The sequence below is a fragment of the Telmatherina bonti genome (assembly GCF_933228915.1).
Source record: "Telmatherina bonti genome assembly, chromosome: 20".
In the NCBI taxonomy this organism is placed as follows: Eukaryota; Metazoa; Chordata; class Actinopteri; order Atheriniformes; family Telmatherinidae; genus Telmatherina; species Telmatherina bonti.
The window spans coordinates 8593516-8617348 of NC_136618.1; the positions used below are offsets into that span (position 1 = coordinate 8593516).

Sequence of the window (23833 nt, forward strand, 5' to 3'; positions counted from 1 at the left end):
ATTTTATTATTTCGGTCATTTCTGTGTTGCATCAGATCACAGCAGAAGTATTCTAAGGTCTCCTTTCCTCTAGAATGACTTTATTTTTTTACTTTTATTAAAAAGACCAAACAGCCTGATGTTACTGATCTTATTCATTTAAAAACGTAGATGTAAGTGGTTTTTCAGTCTCAGGTAAACTTTCTACAAATGAAGGATGTTTAACATCATCTGTAAGTACATTTCAAGTCATTGCTGTTAAGTCTGAAATACAGTAACTGACGACGGACATTACTGCAAAACCAGACCGGGATAGTTATTGTCAACTTCATCCAGCAGTGCTTTAAACTGGCGATCATTTAAAGCTCGGGCAACAATAAAGTTAACCACCTGAATTACCAGCGACATCACTTCATCAAGCTGCTTGTCACACATTTGCCCACAAAGTGTCTCCTGATGTAGAATGCAGTGGAAACTGAGGATGGGTCTATTCTCCTCCTCACGAAGACACGCTACAAATCCTCTGTTATTTCCCACCATGCACGGAGCACCATCAGTACACACAGAAATAAGTTTATCCATCTGTAGATTTTTTTCTTTAAACTCCATGAAAGACTTGAATAAATCCTCTCCTCTCGTTGTTCCTTTCAGCGGCAAAACAGCAAGACTTTCCTCACTCAGCGTGTCACATGCAACGTACCGTGCAATAATACTGAACTGGGATAAATGACTGATATCTGATGATTCATCCAAGGCGAGGGAAAAATATCTCGCTGCATTTATGTCATTCACTTGTTTCTCTACTTGATTTGACATCATTATGGTACGATCATGTACAGTTCTTGCTGACAATGGCATATCTTGTCTTTATCCTTAAAGTTATCAAAAAGCTCGTTGGCGACATCAATCATGAACGCTTTGGCTTATTCACCATCTGTAAACAGCTTCCCGCTCCTCACAAATGCTAAAGAACCAGCAAAGCGAGCCGAATTCCAGTCACCTTGTCGGGCCCACACACGGAGCTGCTGCTGACTAGCCTGTACTCTGGACCGTAGTTTCTGCCGTCTCCCGCTGGATATTTCACTGCAAATGTGGCATGGTGTGTGTCAAAGTGGCGCTTTATATTTAACCGTTTCATTGATGAAATTTTATCATTGCATATTAGACACATTACAGAACCTGCTCTCTCCACAAAGGCAAATTCTTCTGTCCATTCCTGCTGAAATGTACGGTACTCCTCATCTGTTCCTCTTTTCGCCATCTTCTTGGTTAGAAGGGTTCACTCTGGATAAATAAGCTTCCTAAAAATGAGGGAATATTACTTCTTGGTCTGAAAATGGCTTCAGCAGGCTGTTGTAAATGATCCACTAAAATGAGAGTTTCAGGGTTTCGGACCCTCCCACACACCGGAGTACAGAGAGGATTGGCTCTTTGCTGCACGCCACGGTGAAAACTTGTGGATGAGAATATATATACTGTAGATTAAAATGTGTGGATTTTTTCTTTTGTTTATTGCGATGGGTTTTTCTGTATTATTATTCTTTTTTACCAAAGTAATCTGCTGATTAATCTGAAAGTCAGATTGAAATTCAATTCAATTCAATTCAACTTTATTTATATAGCGTCAAATCACGGCAATGCCATCTCAAGACGCTTTACAGACAGAGGGGAAAACATAATGGAAGCCAATTCATAATAGCCTATATAAGGAAACCGACAGATTGAGTTGAGTCCAACTCAATCTCCCATCCTGAGCAAGCACACTGGCAACAGTGGGAAGGAAAAAACTCCCTTTTAACAGGAAGGAAACCTCCGGCAGAACCCGGCTCAAGGACAGGCAGCCATCTGCCTCTGCTGTGTGGGGGGAAGAGGACAGAAAGACAACAGACAACAGGAACTGCTACTCCCGGCCAGGAAGACCTGCTGCTGAGACAGGAGACATACATGTTAATGATGCAACATTGTTATTGGGGGGGGGGGGGGGGGATAAAAGAGAGAGATAAAGAGAAAAAGAAAGAAGTTCAGTGTATCAGGAAATGTCCCTCAGCAGTCTAAATCTATAGCAGCATAATTAAGGGATGCTAACCATCCCTAGCTATAGGACTTATCAAAAAGATAAGTCTTCAGCCTAGTCTTAAAGGTGGGGAGGGTGTCTGCTTCCCTAACACTAACTGGGAGCTTATTCCATAAGAGAGGGGCCTGATAACCAAAGGCTCTGCCTCCTGCTCGGCTCTTTGAGACTCTAGGAACCACAAGTAAGCCTGCAGTCTGCGAACGAAGTACTCTGCTTGGTATATAAGGAACTATGAGGTCTTTGATATATAGTGGTGCCTGGTTGTGGATGGCTTTATATGTAAGGAGAAGGATTTGAAATTCTATTCTAGATTCAACAGGCAGCCAATGAAGAGAGGCTAAAACTGGAGAAATATGATCTCTCATGCTGGTTCTGGTCAGGACTCTGGCTGCAGAATTCTGGATCAGCTGAAGGCTTTTCAGGGCATATTTAGGACAGCCCAGTAATAGAGAGTTACAGTAATCTAGTCTCAAAGTAACAAAAGCGTGAACCAGTTTTTCTGCATGACTCTGAGACAGAATGTCCCTAATTTTGGCTATATTACGTAAATGAAAGAAGGCTGTTTTAGTAACCTGCTTAATATGTGGGCCAAAGGACAGGTCCGAGTCAAATATTACTCCAAGGTTTCTCACTGTAGCACTGGAAGCTAAAGTAATGCCATCCAGGTTCATTACAAAACTGGAAAATTTAGCTCTGAGTTTTTCAGATCCAACGAGAATTACTTCAGTCTTATCTGAGTTTAAGAGGAGAAAATTTCTAGACATCCAAGTCTTTATGTCTATGAGACAATTTTGTAGCCTGTCGGACTGATTTGTTTCATCTGGTTTGAAGGATAAGTATATTTGAGTATCATCTGCATAACAATGAAAGTTAATTCCATGCTGTCTAATAATTTTGCCTAAAGGGAGCATATATAGCGTGAAGAGTACTGGTCCAAGTACAGAACCTTGAGGAACTCCATGACTTACTGTAGTTTGTGAAGAGGACTTGTCATTTACATGAACAAACTGAAGTCTATCAGATAAATATGATTTAAACCAGCTTAACGCTGTACCTGTAATTCCAACCACCTGTTCTAGTCTTTGTAACAGAGTGTTATGATCGACTGTATCAAATGCAGCACTAAGATCAAGCAAGATAAGTACGGACAGAAGTCCTTTGTCTGAGGCCATAAGAAGGTCATTAGTAACTTTCACCAATGCCGTCTCAGTGCTATGATGAGCTCTAAATCCTGACTGAAACTCTTCGCATAAATTATTTCTGCTTAGGTGGGCATGTAGCTGAGCTGAAACTATTTTCTCCAGAATTTTGGACATAAACGGGAGATTAGGTCTATAATTTGCTATCACCTCTGGATCCAGAGATTGCTTTTTAAGTAAAGGCTTGATTACAGCAGTTTTAAATGATTGTGGTACATATCCTGTCACTAAAGACATATTGATAAGATTTAATAGAGATGTATCAATTAAAGGGAAAATGTCCTTAAAGAGGCTCGTTGGGAGAGGGTCTAAAATACAAGTGGATGGTTTAGATGAAGCTATTATTTTAGTTAATTCAGAGGGTTGGACAGGACAGAAACTATTTAGACACAAGTCAGATCCTGGTTCTAAGGATGCTTCGAAGACCACAACAGGCTCAACATTATAAGTAGAAGTAAGAATATTGTGGATTTGATCTCTAATAGTGTCAATTTTATTCTTGAAAAAATACATGAAATCATCACAGCTAAGTGAGAAAGGAATACATGGCTCCACAGCGCTCCGACTCCTAGCAAGCCTAGCTACAGTGCTGAAAAGAAATGATGCAGATGCAGTCATCAAAAGAGCCACATCTGGCTTGTGAACCATAGGTTCCTGTTCTGAGTTATGGTTTAACATCCATGGTTGATAAACCAACAAGGGCAATTCAAGAAAGTTAATCTCTTACAGAAAAAATCTTACTAATATTGAAGTAACTGTACTATAATAAAACATTTGACAATGGTAAAACTAATATTAAACAGACTTGCAAAGTAATAAATCAGGTTTTAAATACATGGAAAAATAAAGATGTTCCAGATTATTTGAATAAGAACAGTAATGTAAAAATAGCAAGTAAACAAACAATAGTCAGGCCCGACCAAAATGGAATTTTTAAGGCCGATGCCAATATTTGGCAGAGAAAACTTCAAGATACACTATTAATCAGACAATGTATCAGGAAAAATAAAACATGTATGTATTAAGTTTGGAGAATTTTGCTTTAAATTTGTTGTCACACAATTATTTTTACTGATGGAGCATACAGGAATAGCTATCAGTTGTACTGATTGATTTTATCTTTAGATTTAGGCCATGGGTGTATACCTTATACAACAAACATGATGAAGTTGGTAAAACATTATAATGATGTTTCTTTGCCATGAAACATCTGATGACATATATCATATATGAACCAAAATAAAAATCAGATTTTCTCAAATGTCAAAAGATATCATCTTTGACTGAGCTGTATTTTATGTATAATGGTCACAAATGGTCTGGCACTAATTGTAACACATAGAAAGTCTGTTCCAGTCTGTGTAACATTCGTAGTTTCTGACAAAGTAAAACTAGAGACATGACTTCATGATGGTGTCTGAAGACAGACTGAAATATTATTATGAAGTTTTAGGTGCTGCAGTGAATAAACCTCCTCCCCTCAACATTCACATCTCTCTTCCTAAAACACACCTCAACCTGCAGCTGACAGAGAGATGAAGAGAGATGAAGGGTCTTTCTGTATTCTCAGATATTTTCTACGTTTTTTTCTGAAGTTACTGGCTACTTAGCTAATGCTATGCTAGTTGGGACAACCACAGCGATGTTATTGCTAACATAGACAGGGAGCACCTTAAGCTAGTTTAGCACAACTTTAGCAATGCAGTGGAAATAAAAAGCTGACCGACGCAATGAAACACCCGTCGCTCGTCATCATACATGGCAGAGTTAAACTGAAACTGGAGACATGCTGAGTCATTAATTTCCCAACATTATTATAAACCTAGCTGTGGACAAGCTCCACTCAGCCCAGTGCTGTAATGTAACCTGGATGTAGCTTCCACTGTTGGACAGACAGGGGGATGACTGTGGGATTGAATGGAGTCAGAGCTCCATCTAGTGGACAAATGCTGCAAGGACATCATTCTGCACAACTCCAAGACCTAAAAGCGTTTTCTATTTTATGGTAAATTAAGAATAAATCAATGGTTAATTGGCTAAAAACAATGGTCGATAGTTTTGAAAAGTGTTAATAGTTGCGGATTTAAATAAGAGTGGAAGAATACAATCATAACTTTGTTGATATGAGACCATGACTCACACAAAACATTTCACTGCAGGATAAAGACAAGTTTCTCTTTGGTCACATAATCAATACAAAAATATGTTACTATACGGAGGGACTAAAAACGATGTTATTGACATAGTTAAGGCATTTAAAAATAAAAAGAAAGCTGATATAAACCAAATAGATATAATGACGATTAAAGAAGTTATTGATGTAACTGCTAAACTTCTCACCTATATTTCTAACCAGTTGTTCCTGCATGGTATTGTTCCAGTTCACATTAAGATAGCAAAGGTTATTCCATGTCTTACAAATGGTAAAAAGCATCTCATGGAAAATTATAGGCCCATATCCATTCTTCCTCAGTTTTCTAAAATTATGGAGAAACGTTTTGTGAAACAATTTTATACTTTTTTAAAACATTATTTCGTCAACAACAACATGGACTCTGAGAGAACCGGATTACAATATAAGTCATCAGGAATATGCTTCAGTTCTGCTTTGGATAATAATACATGTTCAACAGGTATATTTATTGATTTAAAGCGAGACTTTGACATGATTGATCATGGTCAACTACTGAAATAACTTGAGAACTCTGGGAGTCGAGGTTCTGTTCTTTCTTGGATTAAAAGTTATCTAGATAATCATCAACATGTTCAATTAAAAGCTTCAGTATCTGGATTGAAGAGCAGAACATGTGGAACACCACAAGGTTCTGTGATCGGTCCAAAACTTTATTATTTTTAGAATTATTATTGTTTAAATGTGTTTTATTTGATGACGACACAACATTAGTTTGTTTAGAAAAATAATTAAATGAACTTTTTTTTATTGATAGAAAGAGAATTAAATTTATCAAAAACCTGGATTGATATAAATAAGCTGAAAATATATCAGAAGTAAATTGATGATATTTGGAAGTAAGAAAGAGTCACCTAAAGAGGAGAAACTAAAAATAGATGGTATTGAAACTGAAAGAGGTTTAACTTGGAAGCATCATCTACATTATATTAAGGCCATAAAATCAAAAACAATTGTTATTTTGTATAAAAATGCAGTTTAGTTGACAAATAAAGCTTTGTTTATAATTTATTGTACCTTAATATCCCGTATGAGACTGACTGTGTTGAACAGTGGGGTGGCGCCCACAAGACAACACTTAATGACATTGTTGTATTACAGAAACCTGTCATACGCCTGATAAATAACGCTGAAGATTATGATCATAAACATCCATTGTTTATTAAATCACTTCTCATGAAATTTGATGACATAGTTTATTATAAAACAATCCAAATTATATCAAAGGCTAAACAGAATATTCTTCCAGAAGGCGTCCAAAATATTTCAAGCTTCAGCAAACTAAATATAACTTCAATCAATCAAACTTTATTTATGAAGCGCTTTTCCAACATAAAATTTGTAACTCAAAGCGCTTTACAGTTTAAAATCAGACATTAAGGAAATACACAGACAGACACATTATATAAAAAGATACCTCCAACCCCCCTTTTTAAGATACATCTAAATGAGAAAGCTAAGTGTAGACGGACTAGTCGTGGAAACCCCATCCGAGGAGCCGTTTGCACCGGGGTAGTGCAATGGCAGGCACCAGTAGCACTGTACCCTATCCACCACCACCACCCCGGTTGCAGACAGCTCCCACAAAGGAAACACTGGAAACACCATTTAAAACATATAAAATGTATCAAGACAAAACCTTAAATGAAAAAATAAAATAAAATAAATAAACCTAATATATATATATATATATATATATATATATATATATATATATATATATATATATATATATATATATATATATATATATATATATATACATACATATATACATACATACATACATACATACATATATATATATATATATATATATATATATATATATATATATATATATATATATATATATATACACATACATACACATATATACACATACATCCATACATACACATATACATACAGATATACACACACATAAATATAAAAATGAAATAAGAATAATCATTTATAAGAAAACCAAAATGGAATAAATTAACCAATTAAAACTTAATAATATACACCAATAACTTAATATATACACCATGTTCCAGCATAAGAGTGTCCATATGTACACCTAGCATCAGGATTCCCTGGGCCGCAGTTTGATTATCGATTTTGAAGTCGTATCGTCGGACCTGCGGCCACATGCCTTGGACACTCGGGTGAAGAGGGGGGCGGAGCTGTCAACTGATCACCACCTGGTGGTGAGTTGGCTCAGATGGTGGGGGAGGAAGCCGGTCAGAGCTGGCAGGCCCAAACATGTTGTGAGGGTCTGCTGGGAACGTCTGGCTGAGTCCCCTGTCAGAGCGAGCTTCAACTCCCACCTTCAGCAGAGCTTCGAACATGTCCCGGGTGAGGCGGGGGACATTGAGTCCGAATGGGCTGTGTTCCGTGCCTCTATTGCTGAGGCGGCCAGCCGGAGCTGTGGCCGTAAGGTCGTTGGTGCCTGTCGTGGCGGTAATCCCAGGACTCGTTGGTGGACACCAGCAGTGAGGGATGCCGTCAAGCTGAAGAAGGAGTCCTATCGGGCCTTCTTGGCCTGTGGGACTCTGGAGGCAGCTGATGGGTACCGGCAGGCTAAGCGGCATGCGACTTCGGCTGTTGCAGAGGCAAAAACTCGGGCATGGGAGGAGTTCGGCGAGGCCATGGAGAAAGACTTCCGGACGGCTTCGAGGAGATTCTGGTCCACCATCCGGTGGCTCAGGAGGGGGAAGCAGTGTTCCATCAATACTGTGTACAGTGGAGGTGGGGAGCTGCTGACCTCAACTCGGGACGTAGTGGGTCGGTGGAGGGAATACTTCGAAGACCTCCTCAATCCTACCAACACGTCTTCCGATGAGGAAGCAGAGCTGGTGGACTCTCCTATCTCTGGGGCTGAAGTCGCTGAGGTGGTCAAAAACCTCCTTGGTGGCAAGGCCCCGGGGGTGGATGAGATCCGCCCAGAGTTCCTTAAGGCTCTGGATGCTGTGGGGCTGTCCTGGCTGACACGCCTCTGCAGCATCGCGTGGACATCGGGGGCAGTACCGCTGGATTGGCAGACTGGGGGAGGGTGTGTTCCAATTACAGGGGAATCACACTCCTCAGCCTCCCTGATAAGGTCTCTTCAGGGGTCCTGGAGAGGAGGGTCCGCCGGATAGTCGAATCCCGGATTGAGGAGCAGTGTGGTTTTCGTCCTGGTTGTGGAACAGTGGACCAGCTCTATACCCTCTCTGGGGTCCTGGAGGGGGCATGGGAGTTTGCCCAACCAGTCTACATGTGCTTTGTAGACCTGGAGAAGGCATTCGACCGTGTCCCCCGGGGGCTCCTGTGGGGGGTACTCCGGGAGTATGGGGTACCGGACCCCCTTGTACGAGCTGTCCGGTCCCTGTACGACAGGTGTCAGAGCTTGGTTCGCATTGCCGGTAGTAAGTCGGATTCGTTTCCGGTGAGGGTTGGACTCCGCCAAGGCTGCCCTTTATCACCGATTCTGTTCATAACTTATATGGACAGAATTTCTAGGCGCAGCCGAGGTGTTGAGGGGATCCGACTTGGTGGCCTCAGGATTGGGTCCATGCTTTTTGTGGATGACGTGGTCCTGTTGGCTTCATCTGGTCGTGATCTCCAGCTCTCGCTTGAGCGATTCGCGGCCGAGTGTGAAGCGGCTGGGATGAGAATCAGCACCTCCAAATCTGAGACCATGGTCCTCAGCCGGAATAGGGTGGATTGCCCTCTCCGGGTCGGGAGTCAGGTCCTGCCTCAAGTGGAGGAGTTTAAATATCTCGGGGTCTTGTTCACGAGTGAGGGAAGGATGGAGCGCGAGATCGACAGACGGATCGGTGCGGCGTCTGCAGTAATGCGGGCTCTGCGCCGGTCTGTCGTGGTGAAGAAGGAGCTGAGCCAGAAGGCGAAGCTCTCCATTTACCAGTCGATCTACGTTCCTACCCTCACATATGGTCATGAGCTGTGGGTCGTGACCGAAAGAACGAGATCTCGTATACAGGCGGCTGAAATGAGTTTCCTCCGCAGGGTGGCCGGGCTCTCCCTTAGAGATAGGGTGAGGAGCTTGGTCATCCGGGAGGGGCTCAGAGTAGAGCCGCTGCTCCTCCGCATCGAGAGGAACCAGTTGAGGTGGCTCGGGCATCTGGTCAGGATGCCTCCTGGACACCTCCCTGGTGAGGTGTTCCAGGCACGTCCCTCTGGGAGGAGACCCCGGGGAAGACCCAGGACACGCTGGAGGGATTACATCTCTCGGCTGGCCTGGGAACACCTCGGGAACACCCCCCCCCTCCCCCCCCCGCAGAGTTGGCAAATGTGGCTGGGGAGAGGGAAGTCTGGGCTTCCCTGCTTAGGCTGCTGCCCCCGCGACCCGACCCCGGATAAGCGGCAGAAGATGGATGGATGGATGGATAAAACTTAATAAGAAATCAAATAAAGGCCAAACTATAAAGGTGGGTCTTGAGCCTGCTCTTAAAAACATGAACATTCTCTGCACCCCTGAGGTCCTCCGGCAGACTGTTCCAAAGGTGGAGGCCATACCACTGGAATGACGCCTCTCCATGGACATGTGTCCTGACTTTGGGAATCAATAAATGCCTGCTGCCAGAGGAGCGCAGGGATTGTGAGGGCTCGTAAGGTAAAAGCAGTTCTGAGAGATGGCCCAAGGCCATTAAGACATTTAAAAACCGTTAAAAAAAAAAACCTTAAAATCGATCCTGAAACACACAGGGAGCCAATGCAGTGATTTTAAGATTGGTATAATATGGGCCCGCCTCCTGGTCTTTGTCAGTACACGAGCTGCTGAGTTTTGTAAGAGTTGTAAACCTGAGATACTCTTTTTGGAAAGACCAGAAAGCAGGGCATTACAATAGTCAATAAGGCTTGTAATAAAAGCATGCATTAGCATCTCTGTGTTAGCCTGAGAGAGAATGGGGCGGACTCTGGCTATGTTTTTTAAATGATAAAACCCTATTTTTGTGATGTTCTTAATATGTGGGATAAAAGTCAGCTCAGAATCAAAAATCACGCCCAGATTTTTAACTTGTAGGGAAGGATTGAGAGACAAAGATAGTAGCTTAGATAAAAGTTTCTCTCTCTGGGCTTCAGGACCAATAACTAAAACCTCAGTTTTGGCCTGGTTAAGCTGAAGAAAGTTCTCTGTCATCCAGGATCTGATGTCTAAAATACAGTTAAAAAGTGCGTCCATTGGCCTGGTGTCATCAGGAGACACAGAGATGTACAGCTGTGTATCATCAGCATAACTGTGGAAGTTGACTCCATGTCTCCTGATGACCCCGCCAAGATGGAGCATGTACAGGTTAAAAAGCACTGGGCCCAAAACGGATTCCTGGGACACACCGCATGTGATTTTATGGACCTTGGAGCAGCAAGTATCCAGACCCACCATAAATGTTCTATCTGTGAGGTAAGTACCATCTGTGAACAGTACCAGAAAGGCCGATGTGCTTTAAACGTGATAAAAGAATAGTGTGATCAACTGTATCAAAGGCAGCACTTAGATCCAGCAGGACCAACACTGTAATCTTTTTTAATTCGTAATATAATCTAAGATCATTTAAAACCTTTCAAAGGGCCGTCTCTGTGCTGTGGTTCACCCTAAAGCCAGATTGAAATTTCTCAAGAACACTCTCTGTTTAAAAAATCAGTGAGCTGAATAAAAGCAAGCTTTTCTAAAACTTTACTTAAAAAAGGTAGATTAGATATTGGTCCAAAGTTGTTCAGGTCATTATAGTCTAAATTGCTCCCCTTCAGCAGGGGTCTCACCACTGCCCCCTTAAAGATGGCAGGGAAGACCCCAGTCTGAAGAGACCTATTCATCATGATTAAAAGTTCTTCTCTAAAATATTCATAAAAGGACTTAAAAAATTAAGTTGGGAAGTTGAGAAAACCTTGTCAAGTATCCCAGCATTAACAGGCCAAAACTGTCCAGTGTTTCCTCTGGAAAAGGCAGACACCCAGATGCATTTAAAATAATGTTGCTTTGGTACGATAAAATATTACGTCTTATGGTGTCTACCTTCCCCATGAAGTGGTCTGCAAATGCCTCACGAGTGACTGTCGGCTTAAAAGTAGTTTTATTTAGATTAGGTTTTAAAATTTTGTCTATTGTGGAGAAGAGAACTTTTGGGTTGTTTTTATGGCTGCTGATTATTTTTGAAAAGTAGTTATTTCGTGCTTTCCTTAATGCATCATTGTATATTTTTTGTTGGTCCCTGAAAATGATATGATTTACGATTATTTTGTTTTTCCTCCATCGCCTACATTTCCTTTTGATTTGCTACAGCTCATCATTTCTCCAAGGGGCAGTAAGTTGAGTTGGGGTGGTTTTTAGTTTGGGTGGGGCAAGAACATTAAGGGCTGACTGAAGTCTACTGTTAAAATGATTGACAATGGAGTCACAGGAGGCAGTTAAAACAAGAGGAGGACATTTCTCTATGACATCAAGAAACTTTGCAGCCACTTCAGGGGTTAGATGATGCTTCCACATCGTTCTCACTGAGGTCTCCCATTGGATTACACCGGTGATGTTAAAAAACACACAGTAGTGGTCAGAGACAACCAAGTCGACAACAGAGGACACAGCGGCATGCAGGCCATGTGTGATGACCAGATCCAGAGTGTGTCCCTTGTTGTGAGTTGGCTGCCTTATATGTTGAATAAAATACATATAGTTAAGAACATTTAAAAATTCACTAGTGACAGGGTCTGAGGGGTTGTCCATGTGTAGGTTAAAATCACTGGTTAAAACTACCATGTTATATGAGTTATGGATGATTGATAAAAAAATCTGAAAATTCACCTATAAATATATAACTCCAGAGATTGTTGTAAATTTATTCTTGCAAAATCCAGAAAAGATGAAACAAAGATGTTGGTCTTGTTGGGGGGTTCAACTGTGGAATAAACTTAGTAATGAGATTAAAAAATGTATTTTTTTATTTAAAAAGAAATTTCACCAGTATATTTTTGAGAGATGTGTAACTGCATGAAATTATTATCTTTACAAAGGTCACATACTGTATATGTAGTACATTTGTTTTTTGTTGGAATCACTTGTACAAAACTCATTTGATGTAAGTGTATACTTATATATGCATACAAGCTTTCTGCTTCTGCCTGTTTTGCTCTTTCAGTTGTTGATGTATAAAGAAATGAATTATCTGTGACTGAAACAAATAAACTACACTTCTTATAAAATGCATTTTAATGCATTTTTACTGTTGTTTGTTAAAGATCAAAATGAAAACTTGATTCATCATCTTCTATTCCTGAAGACTGAAACATTTTCCAGACAAACAAACATTTTGGTTGTGATTCAGCTCCATATTTCTTATCTGATGTTTCTCAACCTACATTCACACACAAGCTCTTCACAGCAACTCTGTGCTGTGAATAAATAAAGCAGAAGAAAGAAAGCCAGCAGGTAAACAGAGCAGCATTTCTCTCCAGTGATGGAGCATCCCTGCCTCTCTCCTTCATGGCTGTTCAGTCATCATCCTTTGTGTCTGTGTTTGGATCACCTGCACAGGCTCGTAGCAGTTCACCTTCTCAGCTTCTCTTTGGCTGCAGAGCTATGAAACACTGACTCTGCTCCACATTTTCACACATTTCTCACCTGATGGGAAGCTGCTCACACACATTCACCACTTCCTTCTATCCACTGTTACCTAGCAACAAGTTAGGTCATAGCTTCACTTGATTTCATTTTCCAATCATGTGATTTTCCTTCAGATCAATTCTTCTTTGTATTTTCCTTTTATCCACTTAACAGGAACATGTGTTTCAGTGTGAACTGACCTTGTGGAACAGAGATCATTTTTAATGACATGAAAGTCAACTGAGAATGATTTCTTTGAAATGATTAGTGTGATGAGGTTTTTGGCTGGAATATGTCATTATTAATGCATGTGAGTGAAGATAACTGCTGCTGGGATGAAAGCTGTTTTCTAATCCAGTTAAAGATGCTTCATTTCTATCAGTGATGGTGGGGAGTTGCTTCATATCGGCTGATTCATTATTATATGATCATTATTTCAGCCATAGATATTCACTAAAGCTCAACGTCTAGAAGCATCAGTCAGTGATTATATATTAGTTTCTGTCTGACAGAATCAAAGTCTTCTGCTTTTATTGAATAAATCATCATTTTTTATGAACTGAAACACTGAAGACAAATAAAACATGGTGTCTGACCTCAGAGTCTCCAGTCTGCAGTGTGGACTCTCCAGAAATCCACAAAGATCTTTAACACCAGCCGTCATGATGTAGTTCCCACTTAGATCGAGTTCTCTCAGATGAGATGGGTTGGACTCCAACGCTGAGGTCAAAGAAGCACAGCTGATCTTTGACAAACTGCAGTCCTCCAATCTGAATAAAGAATAAAAGCTGTGAGCTGAAGCCAACAGGATGCAGGTTAAAACAGTCCAACAGAAGCAGAGAAGAAGAATTCTCATGAATATTAATGACAACATGCTGCTGCTTCAATAAAGACGTAGAGACTTCAATCAGAGTGAGTTCTCTCAGCGACAGACATGACTCTGATTCTACTGGCTGAACTGGATGAAAAAAGACTTGAGAGTGTGATAATGGTGACAGGACACACACACTGAAACACACGTTTCCATCACTGCAGATGTGAGCGACAGCAGATTGTCAGCTTGGTGTAAACGGCCTGTTAATGAAAGCAAACACTGGACTAATTAGCACATCAGTCCAGATGTTGCTTATCAAAGCTGTTTCTGGATGGAGCTGAACTGGATCACAATGTTTCTTTACATCCAAACTGGTTTCACATTTCACATCAATGTTTTTATAACCTGTTTCAGTTGAAATCTTCAGTGTTAAGACCTTGTTTTCATATTTGACATTTTTTCTTTCAGTTTCAGATTTTTATTTTCACTTGAAACTTTTGTCTCTGATCTGAGCTGCAGGACGTCACCTGACAGTGTTGTTGAATCCTGATAACAGAATAACAGAAGAGGCTGAATGGACTCCCTCCTATCATGCTGCCTTCAGGAAACCTGGGAACTACAATGATTTCTTTCATACTTCCTTTATTGAAATGACTGAAAACAACCAACAGCAGTGATAAAATGTTTCTCAGTTAACTGTAATGTGTTCAATAAACTTTTATAAAAGGAGAAAATCTGCTCCAAGAAACAGCAGTTTCTAGAAGTAACCTGCTCATTTGTGACGTTTTAACGGCAAAGAAATGTTAAAAACGGCAAAGCGACAGAAAGAGTGATTAAAAGATTTTCATCTAACAACAAAATGACATGAGATTCAATATGATCATGGTCTATTCATAAAGACTGAAATGTTGTTCATCTGGAAATGAAACTAAAGCTCCATCAGTGTTGCGATACTGTACCACTTTGTCCCTTTAAAAGATGCACATTTGCAGGTGAGTCACTGCGAGTCAGTAAGGACGGCGCTCATACATACACACACACGTATCTCTGACAAAACTATCATTTCTACTTTCCATGTCATGTCAGTCGAATCGTTTTTTTAAAAATAAGTAAAATATGTGATCCTCACTGTGAACATTTCTGCTTTAATTTAGTCATGTTTACTTTTTAAAATGTAAACAATCTATTTTAAAACTACTTGTTTTATATCATCAAGTCAGATCAGTAGGATGTAAATGTGGTGGAAATTTCATATGTTCCACCTCACTTTTATTAACTTTATGTAGAACTTAATATTATAAATTAAATTTCATTCATATTCTGTAGATGGTGGTCTGCAGAGATGGATCCATGCTGGATTTTACATCATACTGGACCTTGTAGGAATAAATGTCCACATCTTCAAGTAGTGCACTGAAACCCAAACAGCTGGAAGGAGTTTCTGCAGCAGCTGACAGAGGAACATCCAGCTGAGTTTACAAAGGAAAACATCCAGCAGGGCAGGTGGAACAATGTGGACTGAAGCACAATCCTCTAGAACAGTGGTGTCAAACTGCAGTCCTGGAGGGCCGGTATCCTGCAGGCTTTTGTTGTCTCTATGCTCCAACACACACCTGACCAACACTCAAACCGGTTGACAAGAAGCTGCTGGATCCATTGATTTGAATCAGCCGTGTTGGTGGAGGGAAACAACAAAAACCTGCCAGATTCCGGCCCTTGAGGACTGGATTCTGACACCCCTGCTCTAGAAGGATGAGGCACAGGTACGGAGAAGCAGGAGGGACAAAAGCCCCAAAACTCCGACTGTCAGCTGCACTGCAAAGCCGTGTGCAGGTGCTGCAGGAGCAGAGACGTGATCTATGATGGCTGGACTCCTGAATAGTTTACTTAACCTCATAGTAAATCCTGTAGGTGGTCATGGTAACATAAATAAGCTCTTCTTCTCTTCATATAGCCTAACCTAGCTCTTAGTGTCATCATGTCTGTGTGTTCTCTTTGACTTCAGGTTTATTCATCCACGTTCTGGTTTTTACCAACACTGCGGCTCAGGGGCGCGGCCAGGAATTTTGGGCCTGATGAAAGACAACGACGTAGACCCCACCACTTGATTACAAACTTAGGATCTTTGTATTTGCTGCAACTGCTTCAAGCTGATCAAATAAATTGTCAGGGTTTGGTGGAGGTGACGCGCCAAATGCAGGAACAGACCCAGGCATGCTGAATGAAGAATTTTTATTCTCAGAACTCAGAACTGAACTGAAGGGAAGCGAACACAATGAACCAGCAAACAGAACTGAAACAAAGGGCTACAAATACTGGGAAACCACACAAGAAACAGGTGTAGTGAATGAAACTAACAAGACCAGGTGAAAACTATGAACAAAGGCTACACAGGAAACAAGGCAAGGAGACTGAACAGGAAAAAACTACCAAACAAAAAACAGGAAACCAAAACTGAGATAAACACCTGAAACTTCATATCATGACATAAAAAGCTTTTCATGGGAATAATAAAGATCTGTGGCTAAATCACAATGTACATGTCTAACTAGGCTATTTTAATATTGACGGTCACTTTAATACAGGCTCAGTGTTTCTAATCAACTATCCAGTATCCAGTGAAACAATTACAGGATATTTATTTTCTTCATTCTGATTATTTTGTAATTAAATGATTGATCATTAATGATAAAAAGAATGATATTCCCACAGACTCTCTGTAATAATGCTAAAGGCATGTCCCTGAACACATCGATGCTCACTTTCATCACTGGGACAGGGAGGGGAAACTGGGACTAGAAGAGATACTGGGACAGGAAGGGGGCTGGGACTGAGCTGGCTCATTTGTGTTTATGTGATAATGAGACAAGGTGAATTAATTTCATATAAATATATGGGTTAACATTTACTAGCACTTATTAAATGTTGGTTAACTCTCTGAGGTCTGTGGTGTTTTCCTCTCGCCTGGTCTGGTTGCATATGAATGTTTGTGAAGTCTCCGCCCTGTGAACTTTCTGGCTTAAAAGTTTGGCCTCTAAATTAGGTGCCTGCGAGCTCAGACAATGAAGAGGGTGAAGGTAAGTTAGCAGTAACCTGTGGATAACTAGCTTATTTCACTGGGCAACAGGTTCATTTCAACCGATCACAAACTAAAGAGACAAGAGACCTTTCTTGGAGAAAAATTGGGTCACTTATTGGAACCTCTATTTTTCTCTCTCACCTCTCTTTTTTCTTTTTGTCCTTTAAAAAAAAGCAGATTTCCTTTCTTGCCAAGTTGCACTGCAGGAGAGTGTAAACGGCTCTTACAAACTGCTGCTGCTGATGAAATACTGCCCTCCGATAGGACGGGACCAAACCATTTCATGCACTTTCATGGTGTTTGGTTAACATTAATATTCATTTTTTGTTTATCAGTTTACTGCTGAAAAACAAGTGAGAACATAGAGGTCATTTATTTTAATGCTATATTTTCTTATAACATTTAAAATATTATACATTATTTTTCATGAAGCTTTGATAATGTTCTTATATATTTTACATATTTTGGGCCTCTATCAATTCGTAAACCTTCTGAATCTTCCTAACTTTCCCCCCTATACGGCGCCCCTGCTCTGGCTGCCCAAACCAATTCCTGCTGTTTACAGCGTTTTACTTTCCTTCCTTTGCTAACCTGAGTGGAGACCTATGCTCATACTGCAGCAGCTGCTGCATTCAGGTACACTCGGACATCGGAGCTTCACTGTGAAGACTTCATCTTACAGTTGATGTTTGATGAAATTTGATTGTCTTGGCTTAGAGGGGGGGCACCTGGGCTGGCCAGTCTGATTGGAAGGGTGACCTGTGCCCCCCCAGGACACCCAGCTGCACCCGTCCCTGCTCTGCTGACCCGATCTCCTCAGACAGCTCATTCCAGAGTTTCGGGTCTCTGAGCACAAAGGCTGCATCACCTCTGGTCTTCATGTCTCTGGGAGAACTAAAAGTCCTCTGGCAGAAGAGCTCAAACTTCTAACAGGCTCATCTGGTTGTAGAAGGTCTGATAAAGAGGAGGCTGAATGACCATGGAGGGCTTTAAAGTCAACAGTAAAATCTTAAAATCAGTTCTAAAACATACTGGGAGCCGGTGCAAAGTAGTGCTGAGCGATATGGACTATAACTGATATCCTGATATAAATTTTACTTTATCCTGATACACGATGTGTATTTTGATGTTTGAAACTCTCTAAAACAGTTTGGGGTGCATGGTGGCGCAGTGGTTAGCACTGTGGCCTCACAGCAAGAAGGTCACTGGTTCAATCCTTCTCTGGGGAGAGGTTCAGTCATTGGCCTTTCTGTGTGGAGTTTGCATGTTCTCCCCATGTATGCGTGGGTTCTCTCCGGGTACTCCGGCTTCCTCCCACCGTCCAAAGACATGCATGTTAAGTTAATTGGTTGCTCTAAATTGCCCCTAGGAATGAGTGTGAGTGGTTGTTCGTCTCTGTGTAGCCCTGCGATGGACTGGCAAGCTGTCCAGGGTGTACCCTGCTTGTCGCCCAAAGCCAGCTGGGATAGGCTCCAGCTTCCCCGCGACCCGGAATGGATTAAGCGGTTCGGAAAATGAATGAATGAATGAATGAATAAAACAGTTTGATTGTTAAATTCAACATTATCATGAATAAAAAGACACCAGTAAGATTTAAGTAAACTCAGCTAAATTTAACTTCATTATTATTTTTTCTTTTTCCAACAAACTTTTTATCTTTCAGACATTCTATTATATTACGGGGCACCACAACCCTCAATATCAACCCCAGCCTCCCCAAGAAGATCTTATTTGTTTACTTTATTTTTTATATTTACTCAATATCTACAATATTTTTTCATTCAACTATTTTCTCTTGAAATATTATCTTATTTTATTATTTAGGTCATTTCTGTGTTGCATCAGATCACAGCAGAATTATTCTAAGGTCTCCTTTCCTCTAGAATGACTATTTTTTTAAACTTTTATTGAAAAGACCAAACAGCCTGATGTTACTGATCTTATTCTCATGTTGATATCTAAATAAGTCTCGTCATGTCTTTAGACGTCATGCCGTGTGCACACACAGGTGAGCTACACTCCCACCTGCAGACAGAGAGAGCATGTGGGAAATTGTGGCATCAACCACCTGTAAAACAGACTAAACTAGAAAAGCACTCGGAGATCGAAAACCTCCGTCAAGCAAAATGATAAAGAATCCTTTAAAAAATTCCTGGATCCAAACGGTGATCCAGATCACCACAAAAATGTAATAAGTTCTTCTTTTTCACATTTCCACCAACTCCAGAAAATTGAATGAAAGTTCATCCATAACTTTTTGAGTTATCTTGAACACTAACAGACAAACAGATAAACGCCGGGTAAAACGTCCTTAGCAGAGGTATTCAGCTGGTTTCAGATCAACTCTTATTTAATAATAAGAGGAAGTGGAGGAGGAGAAGCAGTGGAGGAGTTTTCCTGCTCCGGTGTACTAACTCCATCAGGAAACACACACAGCTGAACGATCCTCTCCTCCTCGTTTTTATTTCTGAGACATATTTCTGCTTTAAATGGGCGTCTCACATTCAGTTTCCATGTCTAACGCTTTTCCAGCTTTTCTTTTAAAATTCTGAAAAGTTGAAAGATCTGCATCTGAGCTGTGTTCACATCCAAAAACACGCTGGTTTCACTATTTACAGCCAAATACTGCACATCTGTGCACAGTTCACTTTAACTCAACAAGAACTGAGCTGTCTGTCTGCTGTGAAGGAGAAAAGCTGAACTATGAAGAAAATCACATGTAGACGGTTACAACGCTGCTGTTACAGCTTGTCATCCATGTTGGCAAAATAGACATTTTTTATATCTCATGTAAAACTCCAGATGTTCTCGAGAAGAAAACATCCAAGATGGCTGCTGCTGCATGAATGAATCACTGTGCAGATCTTGATAAACTGTTGGATCCATTTGCTTTGAATCAGATGTGATGGACCAGGGAAACATAGAAAACCTGCAGGATTCCAGTCCTAAAGGACCAGGGTACCCCCCCCCTGCTGTAATCACTGGTCTGGATACAAAGCAGCGCAGCTATGCTCGGGCTGCAGCTGGGTTGAATGAAGGTACAGATGCTCCCACTGAGGAACTTCAAACTCTACAACAACAACTCCTTCATTTCTTCAGGAGAAAGAACATCACCCTGGAGAAAGAAAATGTTGCTGCTTGTTATACATTCCCCAAGAAAGATCCCAACATGAAGCCGACTACAGAAAACAGTTATGTGGGGAAACTACATTGACTCTGCAGCAAGACTCAAATCAGAGACCCATCCAATATGTTGGCAACGCTGGTTCACTCTCCAGCACACAACGAGGCGTCTATGTATTGTATGTCTATGTAAGCAAATTTATGATATTCGGAAGTAAGAAAGAGTCACTTAAAGAGGAGAAACTAAAAATAGATGGTATTGAAATTGAAAGAGGTTTGTTGATAAATTTCTAGGGGTTGTAATAGACTCTAAATTAACTTGGAAGCATCATCTACATCATATTAGGGCCAAAATATAAAAAACACTTGTTATTTTGTATTAAACTGCAGTTTAATTGACAAATAAAGTTTTGTCTATAATTTATTGTACCTTAATATCCCGTATGAGACTGACTGTGTTGAGCAGTCGGGCGGCGCCCACAAGACAACACTTAATGACATTGTTGTATTACAGAAACCTGTCATACGCCTGATAAATAATGCTGAATATTATGATCATACACATCCATTGTTGATTAAATCACGTCTGATTAAATTTGAGGATTTAGTTTACTATAAAACAATCCAAATTTTATTAAAAAAAAAATGCTAAACTAAATATTCTTCCAGAAGGTGTCCAAAATATTTCAAGCTTCAGCAAACTAAATATAACTTCAGAGATTGTTGTAAATTTATTATTCCAAAATCCAGAAAAGATGAAACAAAGATGTTGGTCTTGTTGGGGGGTTCAACTATGGAATAAACTTAGTAATGAGATTAAAAAATGTAATTCTTTATTTAAAAAGAAAGTTTACCAGTTTATTTATGAGAGATGTGTAACTGCATGAACTTATTATCTTTACAAAGGTCACATACTGTATATGTAGTACATTTGTTTTTTGTTGGTATCATTTGTACAAAACTCATCTGATGTAAGTGTATACTTATATATGCATACAAGCTTTCTGCTTCTGCCTGTTTTGCTCTTTCAGTTGTTGATGTATAAAGAAATGAATTATCTGTGACTGAAACAAATAAACTACACTTCTTATAAAATGCATTTTAATGCATTTTTATTGTTGTTTGTTAAAGATCAAAATGAAAACTTGATTCATCATCTTCTATTCCTGAAGACTGAAACATTTTCCAGACAAACAAACATTTTGGTTGTGATTCAGCTCCATATTTCTTATCTGATGTTTCTCAACCTACATTCACACACAAGCTCTTCACAGCAACTCTGTGCTGTGAATAAATAAAGCAGAAGAAAGAAAGCCAGCAGGTAAACAGAGCAGCATTTCTCTCCAGTGATGGAGCATCCCTGCCTCTCTCCTTCATGGCTGTTCAGTCATCATCCTTTGTGTCTGTGTCTGGATCACCTGCACAGGCTCGTAGCAGTTCACCTTCTCAGCTTCTCTTTGGCTGCAGAGCTATGAAACACTGACTCTGCTCCACATTTTCACACATTTCTCACCTGATGGAAAGCTGCTCACACACACTCACCACTTCCTTCCATCCACTGTTACCTAGCAACAAGTTAGGTCATAGCTTCACTTGATTTCATTTTCCAATCATGTGATTTTTTCTTCAGATCAATTCTTCTTTGTATTTTCCTTTTATCCACTTAACAGGAACATGTGTTTCAGTGTGAACTGACCTTGTGGAACAGAGATCATTTTTAATGACATGAAAGTCAACTGAGAATGATTTCTTTGAAATGATTAGTGTGACGAGGTTTTTGGCTGGAATATGTCATTATTAATGCATGTGAGTGAAGATAACTGCTGCTGGGATGAAAGCTGTTTTCTAATCCAGTTAAAGATGCTTCATTTCTATCAGTGATGGTGGGGAGTTGCTTCATATCAGCTGATTCATTATTATATGATCATTATTTCAGCCATAGATATTCACTAAAGTTCAACGTCTAGAAGCATCAGTCAGTGATTATATATTAGTTTCTGTCTGACAGAATCAAAGTCTTCTGCTTTTATTGAATAAATCATCATTTTTTATGAACTGAAACACTGAAGACAAATAAAACATGGTGTCTGACCTCAGAGTCTCCAGTCTGCAGTGTGGACTCTCCAGAAATCCACAAAGATCTTTAACACCAGCCGTCATGTTGTAGTTCCAACTTAGATCAAGTTCTCTCAGATGAGATGGGTTGGACTCCAACGCTGAGGTCAAAGAAGCCCAGCTGATCTCTGACAATCTGCAGTTCTCCAATCTGAATAAAGAATAAAAGCTGTGAGCTGAAGCCAACAGGATGCAGGTTAAAACAGTCCAACAGAAGCAGAGAAGAAGAATTCTCATTAATATTAATGACAACATGTTGCTGCTTCAATAAAGACGTAGAGACTTCAATCAGAGTGAGTTCTCTGACAAAACTCTCATTTCTACTTTCCATGTCATGTCAGTGGAACCATTTTTTAAATAAGTAAAATTTGTGATCCTCACTGTGAACATTTCAGCTTTAATTTAGCCTCTTTTGCTTTTTAAAAATTAAAACAATCTTTTTAAGACTACTTGCTTTATATCATCAAGTCAGATCAGTAGGATGTGGTGGAAATTTCATATGTTCCACATCACTTATATTGACTTTATGTAGTCCTGAAACCTGTCACCGAGTCCACAGATCTCATGTCTAGAGGAAGGGACTTCCTCTACTGCTAAGTTAAATGCTAAGTTAAAATCTTTTAGTAAGGTCACGTATACAACTAGATCTTCACTGGACAAACAGCAGATTTCTACCATCACACATTTATGAAATGATGATTTCATGGCTGGAGAAACAGAATAACTGCAAAACAAGCCATTAATAAAGAAATGATACTTTCACAAATGTTGGAGTTTTGAAAAATCTTCCCCTTATGTAAATACTTGTGCTTTCGTTCCGCTTGTAAATCTCTGAAATGGCATTGGTACGGACAACCCGCCCCAACAGGGTCAGTGTTGGGGACTAAATTGTTCATTTTATATATAAAATGATTTATGTTCAGTGTCAGCTGTTTTAAAATGTGTTATTTTTGCAAATGACAAAATAATTTTCTGTTCAGGTAATGAATTAAATGATGTAATAGGAACTGCAACAGAAGAGATAGGAAAACAAAAATCCTTGTTTGATTCAAATAAAATATCTTTAAATGTAAATAAAACAAAATGTATTATAATTGGGAATCATGAAAAGAAATGAGTATTGATTTAAAATTGGAAAAAATAAAAATAATAAAACTGTCTGAAAATAGGTTCTTAGGAGTGGTCCTTGACGATAAACTGAGTTGGAAACCTCACATTGATTATCTGTGTGGAAAAATAGCTGGAAGTGTTGGTCTTCTATCAAAATGTAGATATAGCTAAAATCCAAAATATTACTTACCTTGTACAATGCTTTGGTATTACCAGATTTTAATTATTGTGTGGAAGTCTGGGGGACCACTTTTAAGACTACTCTGTAAAGATTAGTTATTCTACCAAAAAGAGCCAAAAGGGTTATCAATCATGCAGGATATATAAATCATACCAATAATTTATTTTTGAAAGTATGTTGCCTTAAACTCTGCGACTTAGTTCAGTTTAAAATAGCACAATTTATGTTTAAAGTTCAAAGTAAGATGCCATATAATATCAAAAGATGTTTAAAGACAGAGTTGCTGTGTGCAACCTGAGAGGTAAAGCCATGTTACAGAAGCCATATGTACGCACCGCCATAAAAAGCAGATGTATATCCATTTATGGAGTAAACTTGTGGAATGG

General features: G+C 39.8%; 1 protein-coding gene across 1 annotated transcript in view; it reads right to left on the minus strand.

Moving 5' to 3' along the window:
• The window catches only part of LOC306770758 (NACHT, LRR and PYD domains-containing protein 12-like), a 190626-nt gene that overhangs the window by 8583 nt on the left and 158210 nt on the right, over positions 1-23833 (minus strand). The window contains exons 14-15 of the mRNA XM_079259682.1: positions 22134-22307; positions 13622-13795 (exon numbers count right to left, since the gene is read on the minus strand). Of these exons, the coding sequence (XP_079115808.1) occupies positions 13622-13795; positions 22134-22307 (348 nt within the window). The remainder of the gene's footprint in view (positions 1-13621; positions 13796-22133; positions 22308-23833) is intronic.